This window comes from Equus asinus, chromosome 1, assembly GCF_041296235.1.
Source record: "Equus asinus isolate D_3611 breed Donkey chromosome 1, EquAss-T2T_v2, whole genome shotgun sequence".
Classification (NCBI taxonomy): Eukaryota; Metazoa; Chordata; class Mammalia; order Perissodactyla; family Equidae; genus Equus; species Equus asinus.
In genome coordinates, this window is record NC_091790.1 from 113,480,915 (window position 1) to 113,508,519 (window position 27,605).

The 27,605-nt window shown below is 36.5% G+C and overlaps 1 protein-coding gene across 6 annotated transcripts in view; it reads right to left on the bottom strand.

Annotated features, from left to right (window-relative positions):
* Positions 1-27,605, bottom strand: part of MAGI2 (membrane associated guanylate kinase, WW and PDZ domain containing 2) — a 1,256,398-nt gene that overhangs the window by 413,275 nt on the left and 815,518 nt on the right. For all 6 annotated transcript variants that reach the window (XM_070506114.1, XM_070506099.1, XM_044769320.2 and 3 more), the window contains exon 6: positions 23,015-23,094. In XM_070506114.1, coding sequence (XP_070362215.1) covers positions 23,015-23,094 — 80 coding nt within the window. The remainder of the gene's footprint in view (positions 1-23,014; positions 23,095-27,605) is intronic.

Sequence of the window (27,605 nt, forward strand, 5' to 3'; positions counted from 1 at the left end):
AACAACTTATTAAGATTCTCTGCGTTCTGTGGCAGCAGTGAATTTTAGTGGCTGGCCCAAATCGTTTCACAAATCCTATACCAGCTCAAGAATGGAAAATTTATATTTATTTTTAATCATTTCATGCCAAAAGTGAACTAGAGTATTAATTATATTGTATCAGAAGTGACTTATTTTTAAAAAAGGTGAATTATGTTTATCAACTTTATGTCATTAAGAAGATCACATTTAGGACGATACCATCTGTTGCTCTTTTATAAAAGAAAATACATTGTGCTATTTCACTGCTACTATCAAAACAATTAAAATGGAGTGGGAAATAAGAAGAAAAGCCTGACATGAAGGAAGCTATATTTGCCTAGATTTTATTTTCTGTCTTATTTTCTAAGTCTACTGTAAGAATAAACTGATTACAGTTTTCATTCACTGCAAAATGGGAATAGTGAGAGTATGTGTCTCTCTGGGCTGTTGTGAAGATTAAATGAGATAACATATGCAACACTCAGCACACACCAATTACTCAATACATGGCAGCTATTATTATTAAAAATAATAACATAGAGGCAATGGTGAGGTAGGTAACAGGAATGTATTGAAATCAACTCTGTGGGTTTTATTTAAGATTAAATGTACTTTTCAGGAAATTTCAAAGTATTTTCTTCCATATTGGAGTCTGAGGAAAGACTGTTAGACATAAAATGATATATTTTGCTGAATAATAATAAGAGAAATTTCTTATAGAACATTTATTATATGCCAGGCACTGTTCTAAGCACTTTAAATATGTTAATCCACTCAATCTTCACAGCAACCTGTGAGGAAGATTAACTTTTATTTCTGTTTATCTGTGTGCACCTGAGGTACCCAGAGATTCAGTAACTTGCCCAAATGCACACAGGCAGTAGATGGCAGAACCAGGATCTGGCCCTAAGCTGTGTGGCTCCAGAGAGAGCCCACATTCTTACTGATTATCCTGGGTCTCCTTTCTGTAGTCACATAGCTCAGAGCTATCTGGACAGTAGTAAATTATTACAATAACTAGGCTTGAAGATCATCATCTCTGTATCCTTTCAAGTGTCGCATCACCATTTTTTGCAGTAATAAAGAATTTGCTTTCACGGCAAAATTTAGTTCCCCAATCTGTACTAATATCTTAAAACCGTTACCTCACATTTAGTCAAGAAAATTAATAGATATTTCTTTGCTAGATTTGTCTATGAATTTATATAAATATACCACACACAGCATTAAAACATGCTTTGAATCAAAGGCAACAGCTTTCAAGACAAGACAAATATACACAATAAGGACTATGGAACCAAGGAGCAGCCAATAATATTTACTAGATCTATCCGCCTTGTGGCAGTAAAGGAGTCAACAAATAACTTTTTTAATAAGAAGAAAACTTTTCTTTGAAGGTCTGCATATTGTCCTTGAACTAAGCTATGCATTTAATAAGTTTAAACAGCTTTTACTGTTCTTTAGGGAATACTGTACTTCTAAGAATGGCAGGCGCCATGTATGCTGAATGATCCTAGCAAATGGGAATCGCAATACCATTCCACTAATGGGATGCTATAAACCCAGTGGAATGTTGGGAGAGTACTCAAGCATTCTTCTAAGCATGAATTCCCTAGTTGTACAATAATGCTAAGCAGCATCTTCCTAAACATATGCTGTTGTTCTTGTTCTTAGTTTCTGTTTATGATAGCTGCAGCGGTACTGAGGCTGAACGTCTCCTGGGAGAGGAAGGAGTGAGCATTATGAATTCCAGGGACTCTTGATGGTTGCTTATCCCTGGGCTCCGCCCTATGCCTGACGGCAGTGTAGCATGGGAAAAGGTCACTAACCACAAGGGAAGGATTGCAATGGCAGGTCTACCAGAAACTGGTTTGGGCAAATCACGGTACCTCTCTAGGCCTTGGTCTCTTAACACGAATTTAATTTTTACTATTTCATGGAATGTCAAAATTTGACATTGGTGAAAATGCTTTAGAAAATAAATATGTTTTGTAAACAGCAAATATCCACAAAAGCAACTGAGATATAAGATCACAGAGCCTCTAATAGAAACTCATTTAAATGTCTTTGAATAGCTGCCATCTGGTCCCTTCACATAGATATACCTCAACTAACAGGTAAGCTTCCTGGGTGGGGTCAGGACTACATTTTATATGGTTTAATTACCATCATGTCTAGGATAATAAAATTTATCTGTTGATTTTCTTTTATGGCCTATAAGTACTTGCCCCTGATCTACAACTCGACGACATTCTTGCCTTTTATCTCATTTGCTCATCTACTTGTCTGCGTACATATGACTATACTTGCTTCAATCTCAGCTTTAGTCCAGAAAACCTATTGTTCTCTCCCACCCCAAACCTTCTTCAAGTCAATCCACCTGTATAACACGCTTGTTTTGTTTTTCCTCTCTGTCATGACATACCTCTTCAATCTTTTAAAAACTTTGCACAAAAATCCATCTTGTAAAAGAAGTCTTCCCTAATTAACCCAGATGCATTTATCACACCATATTTTTTCACTGTGCCAAATGATATACAACACACATAGACACAGACACACACACACTATATTTATTTCTTATGCAATCAAACATGAATGCAATGGTTTCCTTTTCGGGATTTAAACACACACCTCTTCAACCTTCCTCGATCCAAGTAAACTCACTAATAGAAAGAACTAAGTTAGCAGCCATTAAATGAAAAAGCACCACAGAAGTGGAAGGAAAGAAGAGAGGGAAGAAAGGGAGTGAGGACAGATGTTAAGTAAGCTCTTTGATCAGATACATACAAAAGGTGAACCGGCCATGAAACAGCTGCGACTTCCTTGAACTCAGTACTTTGGTTTTTCATCACCCTCTGAGCCCCTCTCATCACCAGGGAACAGTCTCCGGCATATATCAGTTTACCCACTCTACATCACCACAAGAGCAATGTCAATCTACGTGCTGCAGTGCTTGACAGTTTACAAGGTTTTTCTCAGCTACCATCCCATATACTGACATTACTGCGAGTATAAACCAGCAGGAATGCCAGCCTATTTGGGAAAAAGAACAACCACATGTATCCTTTTATTTACTTGCAAGTTGGGCTTTTTCCCGACAAATTTTGTAAAGGCACCTGTTGCTTTTATGGTATCAGGCATCTGGTGAATTGTGTTATGAGTTGCATGAAGATGATAAAAAAGAATCTGTAGGATAGAACATCAGCCCGGGAGATGGGATCCTCATTCAGTTATGCTTGCAAGAAAACTCACAAAACTGAGTTTCAGGCTGAATGGAAAAGGTAATTTCAAAATGATGCTGGAAAAAGAACTAATAATATGACATAGCTCCAGGCAACTAGAATTCTAATTGAATTAGAAATGAACAGCTATTGAGGATTGCCAAGCCCCCGTTGTTAGACAAAGTAAGAGAGAACACACATTCAAAATTCGGAGTGAGATGTATAAATTTTAAATAAACTTCAACCAAGCTTCCATTTCCATGAGGCCAGATTCTTGCACAAAATAAATCATGATCTCAGTGGAATTGGAGTGGCAAGTGGACAAATAAAATGGGCAGGTCAAGCCAAACAGCTACTGATGAAGACATATAATCTCGCACCTGTGGAGGTTAACAGTAATTTCTCCATTTCAAGGGGAAAAACAAATGTAACAGATTTTTTTTCCCAGAAAATATAGTGCATATGAGATTTGTTAAACTTAAAATATGTTCACTCAGAAATAGGAAACTCAAGTCAAGGGAGAACACCCTGGCGTTCTTGTTTAAAATTCACTTAAAATATAGGAAATAAATTTTTTGTCGCAAAATAAAAAATATTATGAAGCCCAAGATGCTCACGGTACTTGAAGTTATATGCTCGTCTACCCTTTCCTTGTGTCATAATTTTATCAGAAGCTCCCTCAGTATTTGGGGGTCAAATTCACGTTCTCTCAATATACCAAGTTGTTACTTGGACCTTTTTTAACTTTAGTCTTAAGGAAGATCCAAGGATGCAGGTATCACGATCTTTTTTTTTTTTTTCCAAAGAAAGCATTAGTAATCAGAGTGGAATAGAGAAAACAACAACAGCTGGCAGTATTCCCAGGAAAAAGAAACCAAATGAAGTGAGACAGAAATCATGTAGAATCTTGAACATAAAGACACAAAGCCTGGATTTAGGTTGAATATGAAAAGCAAGGAGTGAAAGAATGGTGGCTATTACATCCTCGTGAGTAGTGAAAGGGGCTATCCATTCGGAAAGAGACATTTCTAAGAGAAGAGATTTCATAAAGTATAAGAAATAGTTTCTCACATGAGGGATTTTTATAGAGGAAAACATGGGCTAAAGATTCAAAGAACACATGTAAGAGTAACAGTTTAGCAATGGAAACGACAGGTTTTATAAGTCCTTTAAAGAAAGACTTGAAAGGAAAGATGACATAACAAATACAGACCCAGTTGGAGTAGGAGTGAAGAATGGAGCTATTTAAAATTACCTAAGCAATAATAACATAATAGAAACAAAACCTAATGGAGTAATGAGGAATGGATATAGCACTTGTGCATATTTGTGACAGAATTAATCAGCGTTGAAAGGAGAAATCGACATAGACGGGAGGTAAAGCCATGGGAATGGGAACCACACACCCAGAGAGAAAGAAGAAAGTCAACAAATGAACAATTCAGCAGAAGCTAAACATTTAGAGTGGTTGTAAACGCAAAGCATCTTTGCAATTCTGCTCGAATTCCATGTCTTTCCTCTAGCCTTCCCGGAACACTCCCATCCACAGGTGGTCATCTTGTATTTTCCTCTTGTGTGTTGGATGTTTCCTCACACCGTTATTAAACATTCCTCATTATTTTGGAGAGCTTAGTATAGTACCTTCTTGACTGTATTGCTCATTGAGGAATGGGTTGGGGTATTGCATTTATTTTCGTTTTTCAAGACTCATAGCGCAATTCTACGGACAGAGTGGCTACCCAATAAACATTTGTCACATGGACAAGTGGATCAACTTGCTTTGTTTGTAGGTAGGTAATCTACATTAAAGGAATAAAATGACTTACGGTATATAAAAATTGAGTATCAGAGTGAGTACAGCAGTCTCAAAGGAAAGATTTGGGTTAAGTAAATAAGTATGAAGGCAAAGAGAAAGGACATAAGTTAGAATACATTGAAAAGATAATGTGGCAGAGGAGAAGAGGAGAGCCAAGACATTTTTTTAGTGAAAACAAATATTGGAAAATCAAGATGAAATCTCAAGATTTATTTTTATGGGTCAAAAAACTGGATAATAGAATATCCACAATTTATCACTTACAAGTAAGAAGTTCAAGAACAAGTAAAATCAACGAAATTTCACATTGATTTTGTACTGCTGATTTGAAGTGGTGCCTTAGAAATAATGGTTCTAAATCTATTTGGGTTCCTTACATGGTTTCGATATCAAAACACCAAATAATGTTTGCCCCTTTTCGTCTGAAGGCAACGTTTTAAGTTCAAGTTCTTCCCACAAAGAGCACATAGAATGTGGAGCTCTTGGAAATATAATTTCTTGAAGATGTGAGTTTCCAATAGTAACAGGGATAGGTCCTTAACGGTAGCTGTGTGAAGGACCTCATTGAATGTATATTACTCCAGACACTTTGAGATGCTTGGTGGTTATGCCACAATCGTGCACTGGATTATATCATAAGCACTCACTTTTCACCCTAACCAGTAAAAAGTAAGTTTGCTTTTTTAATAGTCATCAACTTTGGAAAGCACTGATTTGTGAGGCATAGTATTTAGAAAATCTTAAAATTACACGTACCAATGGGAAATCATATCATCTCACCTCAGAAACTGAAACGAAGCCTCCTTTGTTTTCAGCCACAAGCCCTAGTTAATGCTCATTATCTGGCTTTTGATCTGGGTTTGTTTCTCCCACTTCTGAAAGAACTCGTCTGTAACATTCAGATCAGGGCTTCACCTTTCTGTTTTGCTTTCTGCATTGGTGCACAGATCTAACCACTGAGGGACACAGAACGCCGTGCCTCACAGTATGATTGACAGGGAGCGAAATTTAGCTCTTAGAGAAATTGTTCTGACATTATATGGACTGTAGTGGACATTTTTAGAAATTGTGATGGCATAAAAAACAACAGAACCTTGTTGGGTTTTTTTGTTTTTTATTCTCTTTTTTTTTTGGTGAGGAAGAGTGGTCCTGAGCTAAAATCTGTACCAGTCTTCCTCTATTTTGTATGTGGGATGCTGCCACAGCATTACTTGATGAGCAGTGTGTAGATCCAAGCTCAGGATCCAAACCTGCAAACCCCAGGCCGCCAAAGCAGAGCACACAAACTTAAACACTACGCCACTGGGCCAGCCCCCTGTTTGTTTTTTTTAATTGAAAAAACACAGAATATAAATCAAGACTTATTCTAAAATATCTTTCAGAGAGCTAAATTTACTCTGTTAATTTAAGAACATAAATCACGTGACATTTAAATTCTTTGATCATAAATTATACTCACTGGTCCATTTACAGATATAATGGTTCAGGGAAAATATTGAGAATATATACAAAAGCTCCCTTTTATTCATTTTAAATACAAAAATTTACAGCAAATATATCTTTAACCAGTTTCCTTTAACACATTTTTTAGGTCTTAATGTCTCCAGCTAAAGTATTTTGTGGTATTGCATGATGGACACAACACTGAGATCCATCTTAAACTCAAGTGGCCTGGATTCAAGGTTCATTTTCTATTTACTGTCATTAGACGAGGCCCCTAAAATCTATGGACTACAGCATCATTATCAGAAAAATGGGATTTAAAAATTTCTACCCACCTCACAGACCATTGGTAGATACAACAGAGAGAGTGTATGGGAAAATACTCAAACTCTAAAATATTGTCATCATTTCGTATCAAAAATCATATTTTGACATGTGATCCCAGACAAGACGGTATAGACTCACAGTCCCCAGTTCTTCCCTCTAAGTACCCTGGAAATAACTCAACAGACAATCATAAAGAAAAACTGGAAAAATGGAAAAGAAGGTAGATTGGCTAGGGACCGCAGAATTTGAAGGATGACACCACAGTGGGTTCCCAGGGTTTTCTTTTTACCTTTTATGTATCTTTTTTTTTTTTTTTGCTGAGGAAGATTGTCCCTGAGCTAACATCTGTGCCAATCTTCCTCTATTTTGTATGCTGGTTGCTACCAGAGCTTGGCCTGATGAGCAGTGTGTAGGTCCATGCCCGGGATCTGAACCTGTAGACCCTGGGCCACTAAAGCAGGGAACACAAGCCCAACCACTACACCACTGGGCTGACCCCTCTCTTATATATCTTAAATGGGGCTCCAGGGAGGCCTCCAGCCTGGAATACCAACAGGCATATATAAACAAAGAAGTAAGCAAACAAATGAGAAAAGTCTACTCTCTCAGGCCAAAGGACCAGAAAGAGGGAAGCCCCAGAGGCACCTTACCCCCTCAATCCACACCCAGTGGCAGTGGTGGGCCCCTTCCACCTACAATGGTGGCATCAGAGCCAGAAAGACCAAGACGTCCCACATCAAGAGTGGCAGCCTGATGCACCTACAGGGGTGGCATCAGTGGATCCCAAGCAGGTAATCCACCCCCTGCCCGACACCTGCCCGTACTACAAGGACAGAGAACATGGGCCAGGGGAAGCATCTTCTATCCCACAGATCCAGAATCCCACATCACTATTAGCGACAAAAGGTAACTCAGGGATGAGCCTTCCACACCTTACAGGTGGCACCAGCAGGGACGGATCAGGACCCCTCAAGTATGAAAAACTAAGTCAACTGAAATAACACTGCAAGGGCCCTGAAAACTGTACTGTTCTTGGAACCACAGGCTACAAAATAGGCCAGAATCTACATATGAAACCTAAACAGGGACACTGCCTGCTAAAATAAAAGACTTTATTTTAAATGTACATTTAAAGAAGTCCATGTAAAAAATGTTCAGGAGAAAATCAAATATAACTCATCATACCCATAACCAGGAAAATCACAAATTGGATAAGAAAAGACAACTGATGCCGATGACGAGATGAATCAAATATTGGAATTATCTGTCAAAGATTTTAAAGCAGCCATCGTGAAACTGCTTCAACAAGCAGTTAGGAATTCTCTTGAAACTAATTAAAAAATTAAAAACTTTAGAAAAGAAATAGAAGTTACCAAAGAAACCAAATAGAAAGGAAAAATACAGTAATAGAAATTAAAATCTTGCTGGGTGGGTTCAGCAGCACAGCGAATGTAACAGAGGACAGAATAATGAAATTGTAGACTGATCAATAGAATGTACTCAATATGAACAACAACAACAAAATATTGGTGAAAAGAAAAAGAACAGTGTCACATGGATCTGCGGGACCATAACAAAGTGACACAAAGATGACACAATAACATTTGCATCATCAAAGTCCCAGAAGTGGAGCATGAAGAGGGCAAGACAGAAAAAGCATTCGAAAAAGTTATGGCAAGGAATTTTCCAAACTTATGGCAAAAGATGCAAACCTACAGATTCAAGAAGTTAAGCAAACCCCAAAAAGGAAAGAGAAATTCACAGCAAGACACATGAAAGACAAAAAAAAAAACCAAATTCTTAAAAGCAACAGACAAAAGTGCCACAGTACCTATAGGGGAACACCAATTCAAATGATAGTGGATTTCTCATCTGAAACTATGGAGTCCAGTATGAAATAGCACAAATTTCTCAAATAAGACTACTCATGGATGCCGCAAAAGCAAGACTTTCTCAGATGAAGGAAAACTAATTGGTCCCTAGCAGAAGCTCTCCAACCAGAAAGTAAGTGAAAATAGGAGAAAGCTCAGAATTTCAGAAAGGTAAAATCAATGAATGGATAAACACAGGGGTGACTAAGAATTTCTTAAATTGTATTTGATAATTAAAACAAAAATTATAGCAATATTTTATGTGGTGCTTAATGTAGGTGGAGGAAATGCTTAACACAAATATATTTTAAAAGTGGAGAGGCTAAAGGGACATAATTAGAAGTAAGGTTTCTATACTTCACCCAAAATAGCAACATGTCAATACTACAAGACCGTAATATATGTTACAAATGTTACTGTAACATTTGGTCCAACCATAATGAAAATCGTAAAAAGTGACATACAAATACATTATAACTAAATCAAGGTAGAATCTTTAAGTTTAAGTAACCCATAAGAAGACTAGAAAAGAGAAAAGTGTTCAAATACCACATAGGGAGACCAGGAAAGAAAAACAAAGGAACCAGAACCACAGCAAACAGTGAAATGGCAGACTTATGTCCTAACATATCAATAATTCATTTAAATGTAAATAGTATAAATACATCCATTAAAAGACACATACTGGAAGGATAGATTTAAAAATAATTGGCCCAATTACATGCTATTTAAAATCAAAGACAAAGAGAATGTGAAAAGCAGCCAGAGAGAAAAAAAAAAAGAACTCCTCACATACAAGGGAAACTCCATAACGCTATCAGTGGATTTCTCAGCAGAAACTGCAAGCTAAGAGAGTGTGGGATGATATATTCAAAGTACTGGGGGAAAAAAAAACTGCCAAGAAAGAAAAGTTGACAAAGTTGTCTTTCAGAAATGAAGGCAAGAGAAAGAATTTCCCAATAAAACAAAAGCTGAGGGAGTTCATCACCACTAGACCTGCCTTACAAGAAATACTAAAAAGATTACTTCAAGCTGAAATGCAAGGACACTGCTTAGTAATGTGAAAACAAATGTTTCAAATACACATCACACTGTAAAGGTAAGTATATAGTCAAATTGAGAACGTGCTAATACTATAATATGGTGATGTTTAACTACTTAGCTCTAGTACTGCATAAAGGTTAAAAAATAAAAGTATTTTAAAAAACTATAGCTACAGTAATTTTTAAATGGATACACACTATAAAAAGGGGTAAGTTGTGACATCAAAAACATAGGCGGAGTAAAAGTGTAGAGGTTTTGTATGTGATCAAAGTTAAGTTGTTATCAGCTTAAAATAGACAAAGACAGAAAGAGAGGAAGAAAAGAGCAAGGAAACTACAAAATAGAAAACAATTAATGAGATGGTGTGAGTAAGTCCTTACGTACCAATAATTGCTTTAAATGTAAATGGATTAAATTCTCCAATCAAAAGACAGAGTGGCTGAATCGATTTAAAAAATAAGACCCAACCATATGCTGCCTAAGAAGACTTAATTAAACTTTAAGAAAACTCATAGGCTTAAAGTGAAGAAACGGAAAAAGATATTTGGTGCAAATGGAAACGAACAGAGAGCGGGGTAGCTGTACTTGTGTCAGACAAAATAGAATTTAAATCAAAACCTTTGACAAGTGACAAAGAAGGTCATTATGTCATGATAAAGGGGTGAATTTATTAAGAGGATAGAACAATTGTAAATATATACACACCCAACATCAGAGCCCCTGAATATATTAATACTAACAAGTCTACAGGGAGAAATAGACAATGACATAATAACAGTAGCAGACATCAATATCTTGCTTTCAACAATGGTTAGATCATCCAGACAGAATATCAATAAAGAAACATTGGACTTGTGCTATACTTTAGAACAAATGGACTTAACGGACATATACAGAACATTCCATCCAACAGTAGCAGAATACACATTCTGCTCTAGTGCCCACAGAACATTCTTCAGGATACATCATATTTTAGGGCATAAAATAAGTTTAACATAATGGAAGAATACTGAAATCACATCAACTATCTTCTCTGACCACAATGGCATAAAACTAGACACTACTAAGAGGAGGAAAACTGGAAAATTCACAAATATGTAGAAATTAAACAACACTCTCCTGAAAAACCAATGGATCATAGGAAAAATCAAAAGGAAAATATAACAATATCTTGAAACAACTGAAAATGGAAGGACAACCTATCAAAAACTTATGGGATGCAGCAAAAGAAGTGCTAAGAGGAAAATTTATAGCAATAAATGCTTACATTAAAAAAATAAACCTCAAATAAACAACCTAACTTTCACTTAAAGAAACTAGAAAGAGAAGAACAAACTAAGCCCAACGTTAGCAGAAGGAAGGAATTAACAAAGATCAGATCAGCCATAAATAAAATAGAGATCAGAAAAATAATAGAAAAGATCAATAAAACTAAGAGCTGTTTTATGAAGAGATAAACAAAATTAACAAATTTTTAGCTAAACCAACTATGAAAAAAAAGAGAATACTCAAACTCAGAATTGAAAGAGGAGACATTACAGAAATATGGAGGCTCAGAAGATACTACTATGAACAATTAGATGCCAACAAATTGGATAACCTAAAAGAAATGGATAAGCAGAGAGGAGCATACAACTATCAAGACTGAATCATAAAGAAATAGATGTGAACAGATGAATAATGAGTAAGGAGATTGAAGCAGTAATTGAAAACCTGCCAACAAAGACAAACTCAGGACCAGATGGCTTCACAGGTGAATTCTACCAAACATTTAAAGAAGAATTTTTGCCAATCCTTCTCTTACTCTTCCAAAGATTTGAAGAGGAGGGAACACTCCCAAACTCATTTTACAAGGCCAGCATTATCCTGATCACAAAGCCAGATAAGGAAAATTACAAGAAAAGAAAATTCAGGCCAACATCCCTGACGAATATAGATGCAAAAATTCTCAAAAAAATACTAGCAGACCAAATTCAACAGCTCATGAAGGGATCATATATCCTCATCAAGTGAGATTTATCATTGGGATACAAGGATCGTTCAACTTACATAAATCAATAAATGTGACACACCACATTAATGGAATGAAAGATAAAAATCATATGAACAGCACAATAGATATACAAAAAACATTTGACACAATTCAACATCCTTTCATGACAAAAAGTCTCAAGAATCTGGGTATAGAAGGAACACACTTCAACATAATAAAAGCAACATACGACAAGCCCACAGCTAACATTACTCTCAGTGATGAAAAGTTGAAAATTTTTCATCTAAAATCAGGAATAAGACAAGGGTGCCCATCCTCACCACTCCATTTCACATATTACTAGGAGTCCCAGCCAGAGAAATTAGGCAAGAAAAAAAAATAAAAGGCATTTAAATTGGGAAAGAAGTAAAATTGTCTTTGTTTGCAAATGATATGATCTTATATAGAGAAAATCATAAAGACTCCACCAAAAAACCTGTTAGAACCAATGAACAAATTCAGGAAAGTGTCAGGGTACAAAAACAACAAATAAAAATTAATAAATTATCTAAAAAAGAAATAAAGAAAACAATTCCATCTTAATAGCATCAAACAATGAAAACTAAAGAAAGAATTTAACTAAGGAGGTAAAAGTTCTTTACACTGAAAAGTATAAGACATTGATGAAAGAAATTGAAGAACCATATAAATTAATATATAATATATCAGTACAAATAAATAAATATAAACATGTAAATAAATGTAAAACACAGGGAAAATATCCTGTGTTGTTTATGAATTGGAAGAACTAATATTGTTAAAATGTCCATGCTACCCAAAGCCATCTATAGATTCAATGCAATCTCTATCAAAATTCCAATGGCATTTTTTTACAGAACAGAAAAGTAATCCTAAAATTTGTATGGAATCATGAAAGACTCTGAATAGCTGAAACAATCTAGAGAAAGAAAAGTAAAACTGGCAGCACTACATTTTATGATTTCAAACTGCACTAGAGAGCTAAAGTGCAAAACACTGGTACTGGCATAAAAACAGACACACAGACAAATGGAATAGAATTCAAGCATCCAGAAAGAAATCCATGCATTTATGGTCAACCAATATTTGATAAGGGAGCCAAGAATATTTAATGGGGAAAACATAGTCTCTTCAATAAGCGGTGTTCAGAAAACTAGATATTCATGTGCAGAAATATGACATTGTACCCCTATCTTATGTCACTCACAAAATAACTCAAAATGGATTAAAGACTTAAACGTAGGACCTGGAACCATAAAACTCCTAGAAGGAAACAGAGGAAAAACTCCTTGACATTGATCTTGGCAATGATTTTTTGAATATGACACCAAAAGCACAAGCAACAAAATAAAAAATAAACAACTCGGATTACACCAAACTGAAAAGCTTCTGCAAAGCAAAAGAAATAATCAACAAAATGAAAAAAGTAATCTATGTAATGGCAGAAAATATTTGCAAACCATTTATCTGAAAAGAGGTTAATATCCAAAATATGTAAAGAACTCATACAATGCAACAGCAGAAAAACCAAATAATCCAATTTAAAAATAAGCAAATAGTCTGAATAGACATTTTTCCAAAGACATACAAATGGCTAAAAGGTACCCGAAAAGGTGCTCAACATTACTAATCATCAGGAAAATGCAAATCAGAGCCACAAGGAGATACCACCTCATCTGTTAGAATGGCTATCATCACAAAGAGAAGAGATATCAAGTATTGACGAGGATGTGGAAAAAACAGAACCCTTGTGCACTGTTGGTGGGAATGTAAATTGGTACAGCTGCTATGGAAAAAAAGTATGGAGGTTCCTCAAAAAATTAAAAATAGAATTAAATTAAATTAGAAACATAAATAGAACTAAATTAAATTAGAATTAAAAATATGATCCAGCAATTGCATTTCTGGTCATATACCTGAAGGAGATTGAATCACTGCTAGAAGAGGTACATGCATCCCCATGTTCATTGCAGCTTTATTCATGATAGCCAAGACATGGGAAAGACCAAAGTGTCCACTGCTGGATGAATGGATAAAGAAAACGTGATGCATATACACAATGGCATACTATTCAGCCATAAAAAAGAAGGAAATACTGTCATTTGTGACAACATGGACAGATCTTGAGGGCATTAAGCATAAGGCAGACAGACAAATACTATTTGATCTCATCTATATGTGGAATCTATAAAAACCAAACTCACAGAAATAGAGAGTAGAATGGTGGTTGCCAGGGTCTAGAGAGTGGGGGAAATGGGGAGATGTTGGTCAAAATGTATAGACTTCCAGTTATAAGATGAATTCGTTCTGGGGATCTAATATACAGCATGGTGACTATAGTTAATAGTACTGTGTTATACACTTGAAAGTTGCTAAGAGCGTCAGTCTTAATGTTCTCATCCCCACACACCAAGAGGTAATTACATGAGATAATAGATATATTAACCTATTGTGTGAATCATTTCACAATATATATGTGTGTCAAATTATCACATTTTATACCTAAAGCTTACATGATTTTATGTGTCAGTTATATCCCACTAAAGCTGAGAAAAAATACATGTTAAAAAAGTGTTTTTAAATTTTCAAGTATGGAGAATATTTTAGTGATCTTTTTATTGACATATAATTGAAGTTTTCTGTGATATAGGAATGCCATCTTTGGAACTTGTTGAGATTTGCTCTGTCGATTCCTGTGTGCTCAGTGTCTGTAAAGAACTCTGTGTGCTTGAGATGTGTCCTCTCCAATCGTTAAGTACAGTGTCTATGTGTGCCTTTGGGTCTTTCTGTTGTTCAGATCTTTCTTCTCATGTTTTTGTCTGTTTATCAGATTGCATAGTAAGAGAGGTGCATTAAATCATACGCTCTGATAGTGAATTTTTCAAGTTCTCTTTTCAGATTTGTCATTTTTTCCCTTTATATACAACTTGAAGCTATGTTATGAGGTACATACAAGTTTATAATTGTAATATCTTCCTAATTAATTAAAGCTTTTATCAATATATATATTTTTAAAAAGAATAAAATAGGAAATATCAATCTACTCAATATTGAGGCTTACATTAATCAAGACAGGGTGGTAACGGTGCAGAGGTGGACACATAGATAAATGGAACCCAACTGATTTCTGGCAAAGGTGTACACAGAATCCAATGGAGGAAGGAGAGCCATTTCAACAAATGGTGCTGAAATAATTGGATATCCACAGGAAAAAAACTGAACCTCAACCTAAACATTATGTCTTATACAAAAATTAACACAAAATTAATTGCTTCAGCAGCCCAGGTTCCTGGGTTTGGTTCCCAGGCATGGACCTACCCCACTCGTCAGCCATGCTGTGGCAGCAACTAACATATAAAGTAGAGGAAGATTGGCACAAATGTTAGCTCAGGGCTAATCTTCCTCAGCAAACAAACAAACAAACAAACAAAACAATAACAAAAAAACCCCCAAAAACAAACACAAAATAGATCACAGACTTAAATGTAAAACAATGCAATTTTGGAAAAAACACGGAAGAAAATCTTTGGCATCTAGGGGTAGGAGAAGAGTTCTTAAACTTGATACCGAAAGCACAATTCACAAAAGAAAACATTGGTAAATTGAAGTTTAGCAAAATAAACACATTTTCCCTGCAAAAAACCTTGTTAAGAGGATGAAAAGACAGTTACAGACTGGGAGATAATGTTTGTAAACAACATATCTAATAAAGGGGTTTTTAGCTAGAATATGTAAAGAACTCTCAAAACTGGATTTAAAAAACAATCAATCTAATTAAAAATTGGGCAAAAGACATGATCAGCCATGCCACTGAACAGGATGTTCAGATGGCAAATAATTACAAGAAAAGAAGTTCAACATCATTAGCTGTTAGGGAAACCCAAATTAAACCCACATACAACATCATTACGTACCTATCAGAATGGCTAAAATAAAAAACAGTTATAACACTAAGTGCTGCGAAGGATGCAGAGAAAATGGACCACTTGTTCATTGCTGATAGGAAGGTAAGAGGGTACAGCCGTTCTGGAAAATAGTTTGGCCGTTTATTCTAAAACTAAAAATTCACTTTCTATACAACCTAGCAATTGCATTCTTGGGCCTTTATTCCAGATAAGAGACCTATGTTCACGCAAAAACCGGTATGCAAATGTTTGTAGCAGCTTTATTTGTTTTAGCAAAAAACTGCAAACAACCCAGATGCTCTTCACAGCGTAAATGCTTACAGAAACATTGATACATAAAAAGCATCAAACTATTGATACACACACTTGAATGGATTTCCACATAATTAAATTGAGGGGGACAAGCCAGTCTCAAAGTTTACACGCTGTACGATTCACATTTGTGAAATAAACTAATTGAAGTAGAGAACAGATTAGTGGTCGTTAAGGATTAGACATTGTGGAGCTGGAGAGGATGGATGTGGCTATGAAGGGGTAGCACGAAGGAGTCTTGTGGTGATGGAAGAGTTCTGAATCTTGATTGTGGTCATAGTCACATGTAACTCTGCATGTAATATAATTGCATGGAAATACCCCCCCACACACACACGAGTACTGGTATAACTGGTGAAATCTGAATAAGATCTGTGGATTGTCCCAATGTCAATTTCCTGATTTTGATATAGTATTACATTTATGTAAGAGGTCAACACTGGTGGAGGCTTCCTGAGGGATGTTTGGGACTTCCCTGTATACTCTTTTGTAATTTTCTGTGAACTTGTAATTATTTCAAAATAAAATGTTTTGAAAAGCCATTTTGAAAAGTTTTGAAATTATTTTGCTACTGTGCAGAACAGATTTGAGATGTCAATATTATCTTTAAACTTGTATGCATTGAGGAGTGGTAAGTATGTATTACTATGTATTTATGTGCTTACTATGTATTAAGTAGTAAGCATGCATTAAGGAGGAGTAGCATGCATTAAGGAGGAGTAGCATGCATTAAGGAGGAGAAGCATGCATTAAGGAGGAGTAGCATGCATTAAGGAGGAGTAGCATGCATTAAGGAGGAGTAGCATGCATTAAGGAGGAGAAGCATGCATTAAGGAGGAGTAGCATGCATTAAGGAGGAGAAGCATGCATTAAGGAGGAGTAGCATGCATTAAGGAGGAGTAGCATGCATTAAGGAGGAGAAGCATGCATTAAGGAGGAGAAGCATGCATTAAGGAGGAGTAGCATGCATTAAGGAGGAGAAGCATGCATTAAGGAGGAGTAGCATGCATTAAGGAGGAGAAGCATGCATTAAGGAGGAGTAGCATGCATTAAGGAGGAGTAGCATGCATTAAGGAGGAGTAGCATGCATTAAGGACAAGATGTAACTCATTCCTAAGCATAAAAGTAACTTAAGTGATCAAGAGCGAAAGGAGAACAAATTTCATAATCTTTACATAGGCACTAATTTATAGCTACAGTAAAAATTACAAGTAGAGGGGGGAAATACATAAATAAAGACAGGAATAATATGCAAAATATTTAACTTTTATGGTCTGATCACCAGCCAATTAGAATAGAGTGGGACCAATTAGAACAGACGCCAGCTATTAACAACGCAGAAGCTGGTACTTGTGCAAAACAGTGGAATAGCCATCCTATATGATCCATTTTGGATTAATTTTATTATTTCCCCCACAAAAGATCCGTATTCTAAAATGTTAGTATTTCTTAGTACTCCTGAGCCAAAAATACTGGAAAGGGTGGTATATTACTGGATAAAACATATGTCAGTGTGCTGCTATAGAAAATCATGACTAACATGAATAATTATCGGTTAGCAAAAAAATAACTAGCTGCATCTACTAAAATATTAGAAATTTCTTTTTCTTTTACAAAATACCAAAATATCAGTATACAAACAAAATAACATTCAAATTATTTTGCTCATAATATTTAAAGATGAGAGCTCAATATTTGCGTATAAAAGACTTTTCAAAGTTTTAGTACTTGAATAGTTAATATTTTTAGAGTCTGTTTTTATGAATTCCTCCTAGTGGAAAAATTTCAAGGTGTTTTGCAAACACAGTCTTTGCAGGTTTGTCAGATTAGAAAAACAAATATTCAAAGGTAAAATTAATCTGTCATATCTAATCTTGAGAAATTAGTATCACTAGTTAACAATACAAATTTAATGAGAAAGCAGGTCGAAGTCCCTAGTTAAGGGGCAAATAAATTATGCAGTCTAGAAACAGAATTTGAACTATGAAAATAAAAGTATGCACTTCTAAATCTGTGTGTCTATTCTATAACACTCACTTAAGAAACAAGCTGAAACTAATTAGTATTTTCTATTACTTTAGAAAGGCAACCTCTTTCTCCTGAAAAAAAAAAATCCATTTAATAAATGTTACAAGACATAGCTGATGCTACCTTCATTCATGAGCATTTGGACAATTTTTTTAAAAAAATAGAGTAAGGAATAGTTCAAAGCTTTCATTAATGTCAGTTGAAATGCAGTTTTCATGTAGGTAAATGGGTTGAGATTATGTGATTTTTTTCTGTGGTGACGTGAGAACGCTCACTTATAATTCATAGATACAGAATACAGAAATGAAGCCATCCAGTTCGTACAGCTGTAATGATAATTTTGTGAGAATTTAGAGCCAGTAAAACAGAACGGAGGGGGGAAACCTCCAATCTGTTAATATTAGGCTGGAATTAGCTAGCCGGATAATTTTAGCCTACGTGGGTTTGTTCTCTTCCATCTCTCCAGGACATCCTAGAGTAATTCAAAGCTCTTAATGTGGGGCAGCTATTCTGATTTTCTTCTCTCTCGTCATCTATGAGGCAAATCTGTTGGCTCGGAGTACAACTGGAGGAAAGGAAAGACGCCATTCTTGAGGGCCTCTGATGCCACAGACGACTGTCCTTGCATGTGACACTAAATCTGTGTGAAATATGTATCAGACCTATTTTACAGGTAGGAACACCTAAGATCCTGGAAATTAAGAACCTTGTCCAAAAGCCCAAAGATTGGTGTTTGGAGTAGAGCTTTCTGTGACTCAAAATCCCACACAATTTCCTCTCCTGGAGGTGATAGTGTAGTCCTACTGAGTTTAGTCACATTTCAATTTTAAGAAAAGAATATTCCTACCAGGCTTGCATCACTTTTGATATTAACCCTGGCTCAGTGATCTATTGGGATGAGTCAGCATTGCGCTGTTTGCAACTGGAAATGTGTCAGCAGAAAGCCCATGGACTGATTCTGAGGGCTGGGGACAAAATATCGGGGTGGTTTATTCAGAGTTCAAACAACCCTGCATCTGCATTGTTGAATAGTTAACTGCTATTTCTGTGGCATTTTGTAAAAGACTACATTGGCTTGCTCAGCAGCCCTCCCCTAAATACTAATATTAGAATCCAGTAGTAGGTGGAGACATTTTTCTGCTATGTAGACTGGTGCTAAAACTCCAGAAATGCACAGAGCTGTGACAAACGCACAGAGCACAACGGCTTCAGTATTTCACCCACAGTATGAGAAAAGGAAGTATGTTTTTTGGTTTCAATTTTTTTTAAATTTTATTTTGCTTAAGGAAGATTTGCCCTGAGCTAACATCTGCACCAATCTTCCTCCATTTTGCATGCTGGATGCCACCACAGCTGGCTTGATGAGTGGTGTGTAGGTCCGTGCCTGGGATCTGAGCGTGCAAATCCCAGGCCACCAAAGCAGAGCACGTGAACTTAACCACTATGCCACAGGGCTGCCCCCCCTGTTTTTATGCTTAGTGGCAGTATTATCTTCCAAATAAAAAAGCAAAATGATTGCTTTAGTGTCAACAGAATAAGTGGTTGTCTAATATGTATTTATACTGAGACATCTTCCCCCTTGATACCAACAAACAAACACTTGCTAGTTTTTCTCCAGCCCCGGAATAATACCTCCTTCCGTCTCGCTTTCACTTGGCTTTCTCTTATTATAGTTGTCCAAAGAATTTTCATGCACCTCTGTAAACAGATCTGAAGATGCACACGTTTACAGATCCATATCTACATCCATATACACATGTACATATGTGCATTCACAGGAGTATGCATACATACACAACGTCATGGAATTCAACCTTTAGAGATTAAAACATAACTTATGATAATAATAAAGAATTTATGGTATGCAACCGAGTAAGGTCTAAAACGTACAATTTAAAAATTACTGCACTAAAATTTCCATTTCTAGGTAGGACTTCTGCTTCTAGGAGTGAGCAGCTTATAACCCCTGAGAATACATAGAAAAACTAGACAAAATGGAAAAGCTGAACAATTAGAAGGGATCAGAGAATGGCTGAAACGACACGTCTAGACTGTCTAAGGTTCTGAAGAGGAGGGAACTCTGGAGAGGGGAGGGCAGACTTTGCACCTGGTTTTGTTGATTCTGGGCTGTGGAAGAATCCAGACTTGGCCTGGGCAGAAGGCCACAGGTGGATGTTAGAAACCAGCAAAGAGTCGAGGCATCTTGAGGGAATGGAGTGACAAAATATAGACTTGAGAGATCTCAAACACAACCGCCAATTATACCATGAGGACATTTATCAAATTCTGAAGCTGCAACATCTAGAGTCAAAAACCCATGCTAAAACCCCTGAAAAGCACCGCAGATTTTTGGAAGTCTTGCAATACTAAGAGGAAAAATATCTTTAAAAGATTGGCATGCAAGACCTGCCAGGGGGAAGGCCCCACATGAACACACTAGGCCTGGGTTCATCCTGAGACCCAAATCCAGCCTGTCCTTACTTTTCATGTGGCTCATGAGCTAAGAACAGTTTATACAATTTTAAATGGTTGACAAAAAAAAAAATCAAAAGAACAATAGTTTGTTACGTGAAAGTATATGAAACTCAAATTCTGTGTCCATAAACAAAGCATTATTGGACACCCATGCCCTTTATTTATGATTGCCTTTGTCTGCTTTTGCACAATGAGTAGTTGCAAAGAGACGGGAGGACCTACAAGGCCTGAAATATTCCCTCCCTGACCCTTTATAGGAAATGGTTGCCGACCTGCAGGAGGCTGTTGGTTGAAAACCTTGGGGGGTTGGGGGGGGGGGGAACTCCGTAAGAACAGGAGCAAACCAGAGACAGACTGGGTCCTGCCAGAACTCAACCCAACCTCATGTTGGCTCAACTCGTTTGGTTTAAGGTGATCATCCGTCACTCTTATCTCCCTGGCTGAAGAAGGATAAATCGTTGCTGGAGAAAGATATTACCGTCTTGAGCCTCCACAACATTTTACACACATTCCAGCATTCAGAAAATTACTAACTTTGCTTGGTCTCAGCTGAACTGTGATACATACAAAGAAGCCTGACTCAATTACCAAGCTCAACAGCAATCCATGAACATCCAACATTTTAAACAAGCAATTTTAATCTATGTTATTCACAGAAAAGAAAAATAAAAGAGAAGTAACAGTATTACCTAAAAGCACTTTTCTTGGCAAGAAAAGCTCAAATGTGTCCAGAATAATAGCATTCTAGCTAACTAGACGTTAGTTTCCATTGTAAAACATTCCAATAATATATGGAATAAGATTTATGAATTGTTTATTTTGTAGAAAATGAAAACAAATAGTAATTGACCAGTTATAAATCTCAGCCTTAAGATGGCATTCTGGGACTCATTTTTCAATGACACGTGTCTCACAGACTCTGGCATCATTTTAGGCATCTACCATCCTAAGAAGACAGATAAGTGCAGATGTGGGAAAAACTGATAACACTGAAATATTATAATTATGCAATATATTATGCCAACATCTCTCCCAGGATTTTGAAATTTGACTTTAATAGCTTTTTATAACGAAAAGAACAACTCAAACGAACAAGACAGCTGCGAAGTTCGGTATGTCACAGAACTGCAAAATTGTTAAATTTATTTTAATTAGGATATACTAAGGTTTTATATCTGTGGTAAAAGTAAATTGTAAGTCCCAGATATAAGAGACCAGGTCATTTTAATTTAGAACCTATCATAGTTTGCAATACACGTCTTGCTGGTGTCAATGAAATGTAACCTAATTGTCCTCAGAAGTCCAGGTCACATAATAATTTTATGGAATTCAATCACTACTATAAAGAAGGCACACAGATACAGCTATGAATATAAAATTCAATGTAGATAATGACTAAAAACTGGATATTTCTGCATTCAGATGTGTACGAATAAATTGTGTAGTGACTAAAAACGATATTTCTGTATTTAGATGTGTATGTATAAATTGTATATTCTAATTTTTAATTTAATTCAGTACTATAACTAGCTTGTGAACAGTTCCTATAACTTTGGAATGAACAATGTTATCTAGATATTATCTGAGAAAGCCAGAATTATTGTTCAAACGAAAGGACTTCTAGAATTAGACATTCTCAAAAGTTGACGTTGCAAAAACTTTGTAAAAAGTTCAAATACTCCTCATCGCTTTCTTCACCTTTAAGAGCTCCTCAGGCATAGACGCCTCCGAACAGGGCGCGAACAATTTGATTAGATGAAGGGTGGTGGTCAAATAACAAATCATCACGAGAGTACGCTGCTTATTATTTTAGCTAAATTATAAGCGCTCTTTTAACACTAAACTCAATATTTTAAGAAATTACATGTATCATCAGTAACAGACTTCAACTATATAATTTACAAATTTAAAAACAAGGTTTACATTCATCTAATCCTCAAAATTGTTTAAAAAACTCTTCACATACACAAAAACAGTCGATTTCTAAGCCAGTTAATATTATCACATTTGGAACTGGAAAATCCTAAGAATAACCTAGGAGATGCAAGCAATTAATCATTTTGCTTCAATTTTTGATTAAAGGAAACTCGCTCTATGTATAGATCTTTCTATCACTGGTTCCTTAATAACTAGCAGAATGCTATGCCTCTAAATACAAAATTCAAATATTATCTATAGTTCCAAAAGCTGTTTCTCTATAAAGCATGTTTGACTCCAATGAAAAGATCAGTCCTCAGAAAGACATATTGCAGACAAAAAGTCCTGAGTAGGTGGTGGAAAGTCAGGCCAGGAGTCAAACAGAACCAACAGCGATGACAGAGAAGGGAGGTCCACACAGCTCCTCAGAGAGAAAAAGGAAAACCACATGGCCCCACTGAAATGCCGAGTTAATTCTCTCTCCCATCTGAACGTTACATATTACATCTTTAAAACAGTTTCAGCCAGATCATTGCTTCTTTAGGTGAGACCCTCTCTTAAGAAACACAAACGTTCTCCAAGTGCAAGCGCGGAAACACCATAAAAACTTAATAACCTACCATTTTCTTTGCATTCTTCCGGAGGTTTAGCCTTTTTCGCAAGTCGTGGATCCAGCCATGATGTTGTCTTTGTGTTATGGCTGAAAAGAAAAGAGATCACTCTGAACAGACACATACTAAAGGAATCAAGTTTATTCCTTAAGAAAAAATAGGGGGGGTTAGTCCGAGAAAATTGCAATCGATACACTTAATTTGCTTACTGGTTCTCAGTAGCCCTGAAGGAGGTGTAAGAGCAATTGTGCGAGGCAGCTGTAAATTTGGCAACCTCAGCTCCTTGTCCTCAAAGCAGCTATTTTTATTAAAATCAACTAGAATGTTGCCAAGTTAACCTCATTGAAAATGCAGAACTCATCCAGAGCGAAAGGAATTTATTACAAATACGGGATTCTCCAGTTGGAAGAGCACAGTTCGCAGGCTCTCATACTGTTTCCTGAGTTTTGCAAAAGAATTATTTTCATTTTAAACCTGCCCTTTTCATAAATAGCTGCTTTGTTACTCCACAGAGCTGGCAGAGGCGGTACAACAGTGATGCAAATTATAGCATGTTCTTGGGATTCCTACATTTTTCTCAAAAAAGTGATTAATAGCAATTTCATTAACCCACATTTAGCTATCTCCCGTCTAAATACTTTCAATCCAGCTAGAAAGGTAGGGGAGAAAAATGTCTGTATTCTAATGTTTCTGCAATAGAATTTTTGGGAATTAATGATAATTTTTAATGACATTTTTTGTTTTGAAAAAATGTTTTCTGGGGAGCCTTTTGCCAGAAATTTAAAAAGTAAAGGAAAGATGTTAGCTCAGTGTTTCAGAAAACGGTCCTGGACACCCGCACGGGAACCACCAGGTGGACTTATTACAATGCCTGTTCTCAGTCCTCACAGAACTACCAAATGAGAATCCTGGAGGCGGGGCCACAAAATCTCCATTGTTGGCAAACACTCCGTGTGATTCTTACGCACACTTTAATTTAAGAACCACTCAATGGCTCACAAATGCACATTGGAGCTAAAATCTTTACTGTGAATAGCTGTGTCAAGTGACCTTATCTACCAATGGACAAATGATCAAGTATGTGGCATTTGTGGGGGCTTCGAAAAAAAGAACGAGCAAAGTCATAAGTGTGGAAAAGTGTGAGGTTTATGTAGGGAAGAGTCAGAAGGTCAACGAATGGAACCTGAAATGGAAAAGTAAGAAAACAGGCTGGAAATAGAAATTAAAGCCAGATAATAGGGATATTTGAACACAATTGTAAGGAAGTCAAAATGATAATGATGATAGCAATTTCACATGTATTTTCTCTTTCTTTAGTGAAATTTAACCGTATTTTATTGTGTCAGAGACACAAGTGTTAGCTAAATAATCTGATGAATTAATCTGCATTTAAAGCAAAGGTCAGAAAATTCTCCCAGGCAGCATATTTAATAGCAAACTCCTAGAGACCAAGCCTACTTAATGGAGGAAATTTCAAGGCAAGGAGAAGGAAGGATGGAGTCAACATGGGCAGTAGGGAAAAGACTAGAAGGTGTCAAAGCGTTCTTCAAATAATATTTTCTTTCAAATAACGTGGTCCCATCTGCCTATGTGCAGAGCCATTCCTGAACTGAGAACTGAGACATTAGGATCCTTGGCTCGTGAAGTTTCTGCTCTTGAAGAAGATTCCCTTTTATTTCTGACTCATGTGGGGAAAGAGAATACTCTCCACCACTTTCTTCACATTTAGGAACTCCTCAATGCTTGATCTCTCTGAGTGGGGCTCTGATAATATGATGAGATACAGTCTGTGAATTTGGTCAAATTAGAAAACATCAGAAGTGTATGCTAGCTTTTATTTTCCCTCAGTTTGACCTTTGCAAAGTCTGATGGTGTTTCATTAGCAAGTTTCAGAAGGATGGAAAGTAGTGCAGACACTTCCATCTCATTTTGGTCCTCATTTGTAGTCATGTCAATACCATCTAGTCTTTTCCTCTCAACTAAATCTTTGATGCCATGGATGGAATGGGGGTTATGACTATCCTGAATGTAAGGCACTGAGTTCATTGTCTGCTGCTCCTATTTTGGAAAAAAAAGAGAGTTATTTTAAAGATGCTCTTTATAGACATGGCTCAGTTCAAAGTGTGTTTGTGTGTATGAGGGTGCATTGAGGTCTGTGTTTTTATGTGCTAGGGAGAAATGTTGGGAGGTAGGCAAGAAAAATAAATTTCCCTTATGTTTACCCACACCTGGCTTCTTCCAAATCCTTCCCCCATTTTGGAGAAAAGTCATTTCTAGGTCTCTAACACATACTCATGAAAGCAAAGACATCTATGCCCATTAGCAAGCCACTGCAGGCAGTCTAATTACCACTTCTATGTCACACCAACATGGGTCTCAAATACTAGCTAATTTAGTAGAGAACTGTGAATTTCCTAGCCTTCCTGAGTTTATATAAAGCATTTCATTACAGTATGATTTTTTGGGGGTTGAACTAGCATTAACAGTATGTCACTTTAATACATTTTGACAGACTGAGTCTCTTACAGTTAACAGCATTTTTAGCTGATCTTCTGAAATGATTCTGAAAGAAACGTGGGTAGTAGTTACCTCCAGTAATTGTCTTAAACATCACATGAAGATACAGCACAGCAGTTTTCAATAGTGGCTCTTACCAGCCTTGTAATCTGCACGCTTCTTCAAGATGCCTTACAAAGGGGATATTTTTAATGACTTTGGGAGACAACAGACCAAATAGCTTTTCCACTTCCCTTAAATTACATATTTTTAAACCTCGACAATTCCATTTGAAGATAGGATTAAACATTGGGCAGGAAACTGTGTACAAAATGGGACCATTGTGGGATTTTTCACAATTTGCATCCTATGTTTTCTCAAATGTGAGGATGTGATTTCCTTTCACTTTCATTGCTAGAGTAGATTCAGATGCAGGACATCTGTTTTCCACATTGATCCAAGTTGTGTGGAACCAGAGAATGGAACAAATATTTTCTAGGTAGGAACTTCGAATCATAGTAATATACTACTCTATATTTTCTACGGATAAAGTTAACGGGATGATCATGAAAAATGAGAGATCAAGTGGAGTCAGTCGCTATTCAAGTTCAATCAATGTCATATTAAAAAAATCCAGTTGAAAACCTTAAAAAATGGTTTATCCAAAACTATTCTCTGATGTTCAATTATGTACTGAGTCTGTCTGGAGACTGGAACAAACCAGAAGTGAAATTTCACTCCACTCTGCAATTCTAGTTTAAATTCATATCGGAACGATCTTGAAGACAATGATCTTGAAGACATGAAGACACGTGATAGGCTGACTTAAAAGGAATCAGAAATTTCTGCCTATCTTTTAAGTGTAACCTTTGCCAAAGTGACAAAAGCAGAAGGTTAAATGACAACATCTTACCTTCTGAGGAAACTTTCTTCTCACAGAGGAAATTTTTCACCTCAACAGAAAAAGCTGCCCGACATTGTGGCACACCACTGCAAAGTCATTCTCACCATCTTGTAACATTCCCTGCTGGTCCACTTGGTCAGGCACTGCACTAGAAGTTTCACAGGCACCACCTCATTAAATGCTAATGAGCCTTTGTGCCTAGTGTTTTTAACTCCATTTTACAGATGGAGGAACAGAGGTGGAGAGAAGCTGGGTATCTTGCCCAAGGATGCACAGCTAGTGTGTGAAAGGGGAAGAGCCAGCGTGAACCCAGATATGTCTGATTTCCAGGTCCAAAGTTTTTTGTGATCTGAAACCAGAGGCATACTAAACCTAACACTCTGATTTTTATACCAGGGCGCTTTATTTCACTCCCTCCAAGGGTAATCAAAGATGTTTTTCTCAGCTCCTTTGCCAATGGTTTAGAAACTGAGAACATTATCTCCTATTTGATGGTAGTAATCACCACTTAAGTTCCGTTGTGTTGAATGCCTTGTACTTAGTAGGTGTTACATTAAATTGCAACGTGCCTAGAGATGAAAGAGAGCACAGGGTGACTGAGAGGCAGTTAACATCACTGGAAACATTTTCTCCTTGTAAACTTGAATTCTCTATTCAAAACACTTTCAAGTCAAATTTTCTTCATTCAAATCTGAATATTTTTCCAGAATAAATAATTTATAGGATCTACATATAAATATTAGGTCTTAGAAGCTGTACTAAAGAATTATGTTAATAAAAATGCTATCAAATGGATGGAGTATTTCTTAGGAGCAAAGCTTAAAATTTTCATGTAGATTATGCCATAGTCTATCCTCTATTCTATTTTTTCATTTGCCGTATGTTTTCCCAGTCAGGGTACAAAACCTTTATCAGTTTCTTAGGCACGCAGTCATGTGCCACATAATGATGTTTTGGTCAACAATGAACCACATACATGACAATGGTCCCACAAGATTAATACCATATAGCCTAGGTGTGCAGTAGGCTGTAGCTTCCAGGTTTGTAGGAGTACTGTAGGGAAGGCAGAAATTTCCCTCTCCCCTTCTAGATCCTTCTGACGGGTCTAAGAATTAATTGACATGAGACAGATTAAGAGGAAAAAAACAAACATTTGATAACATATATACATGAGAGAAACCCAGGAAAACTGAGTGACTC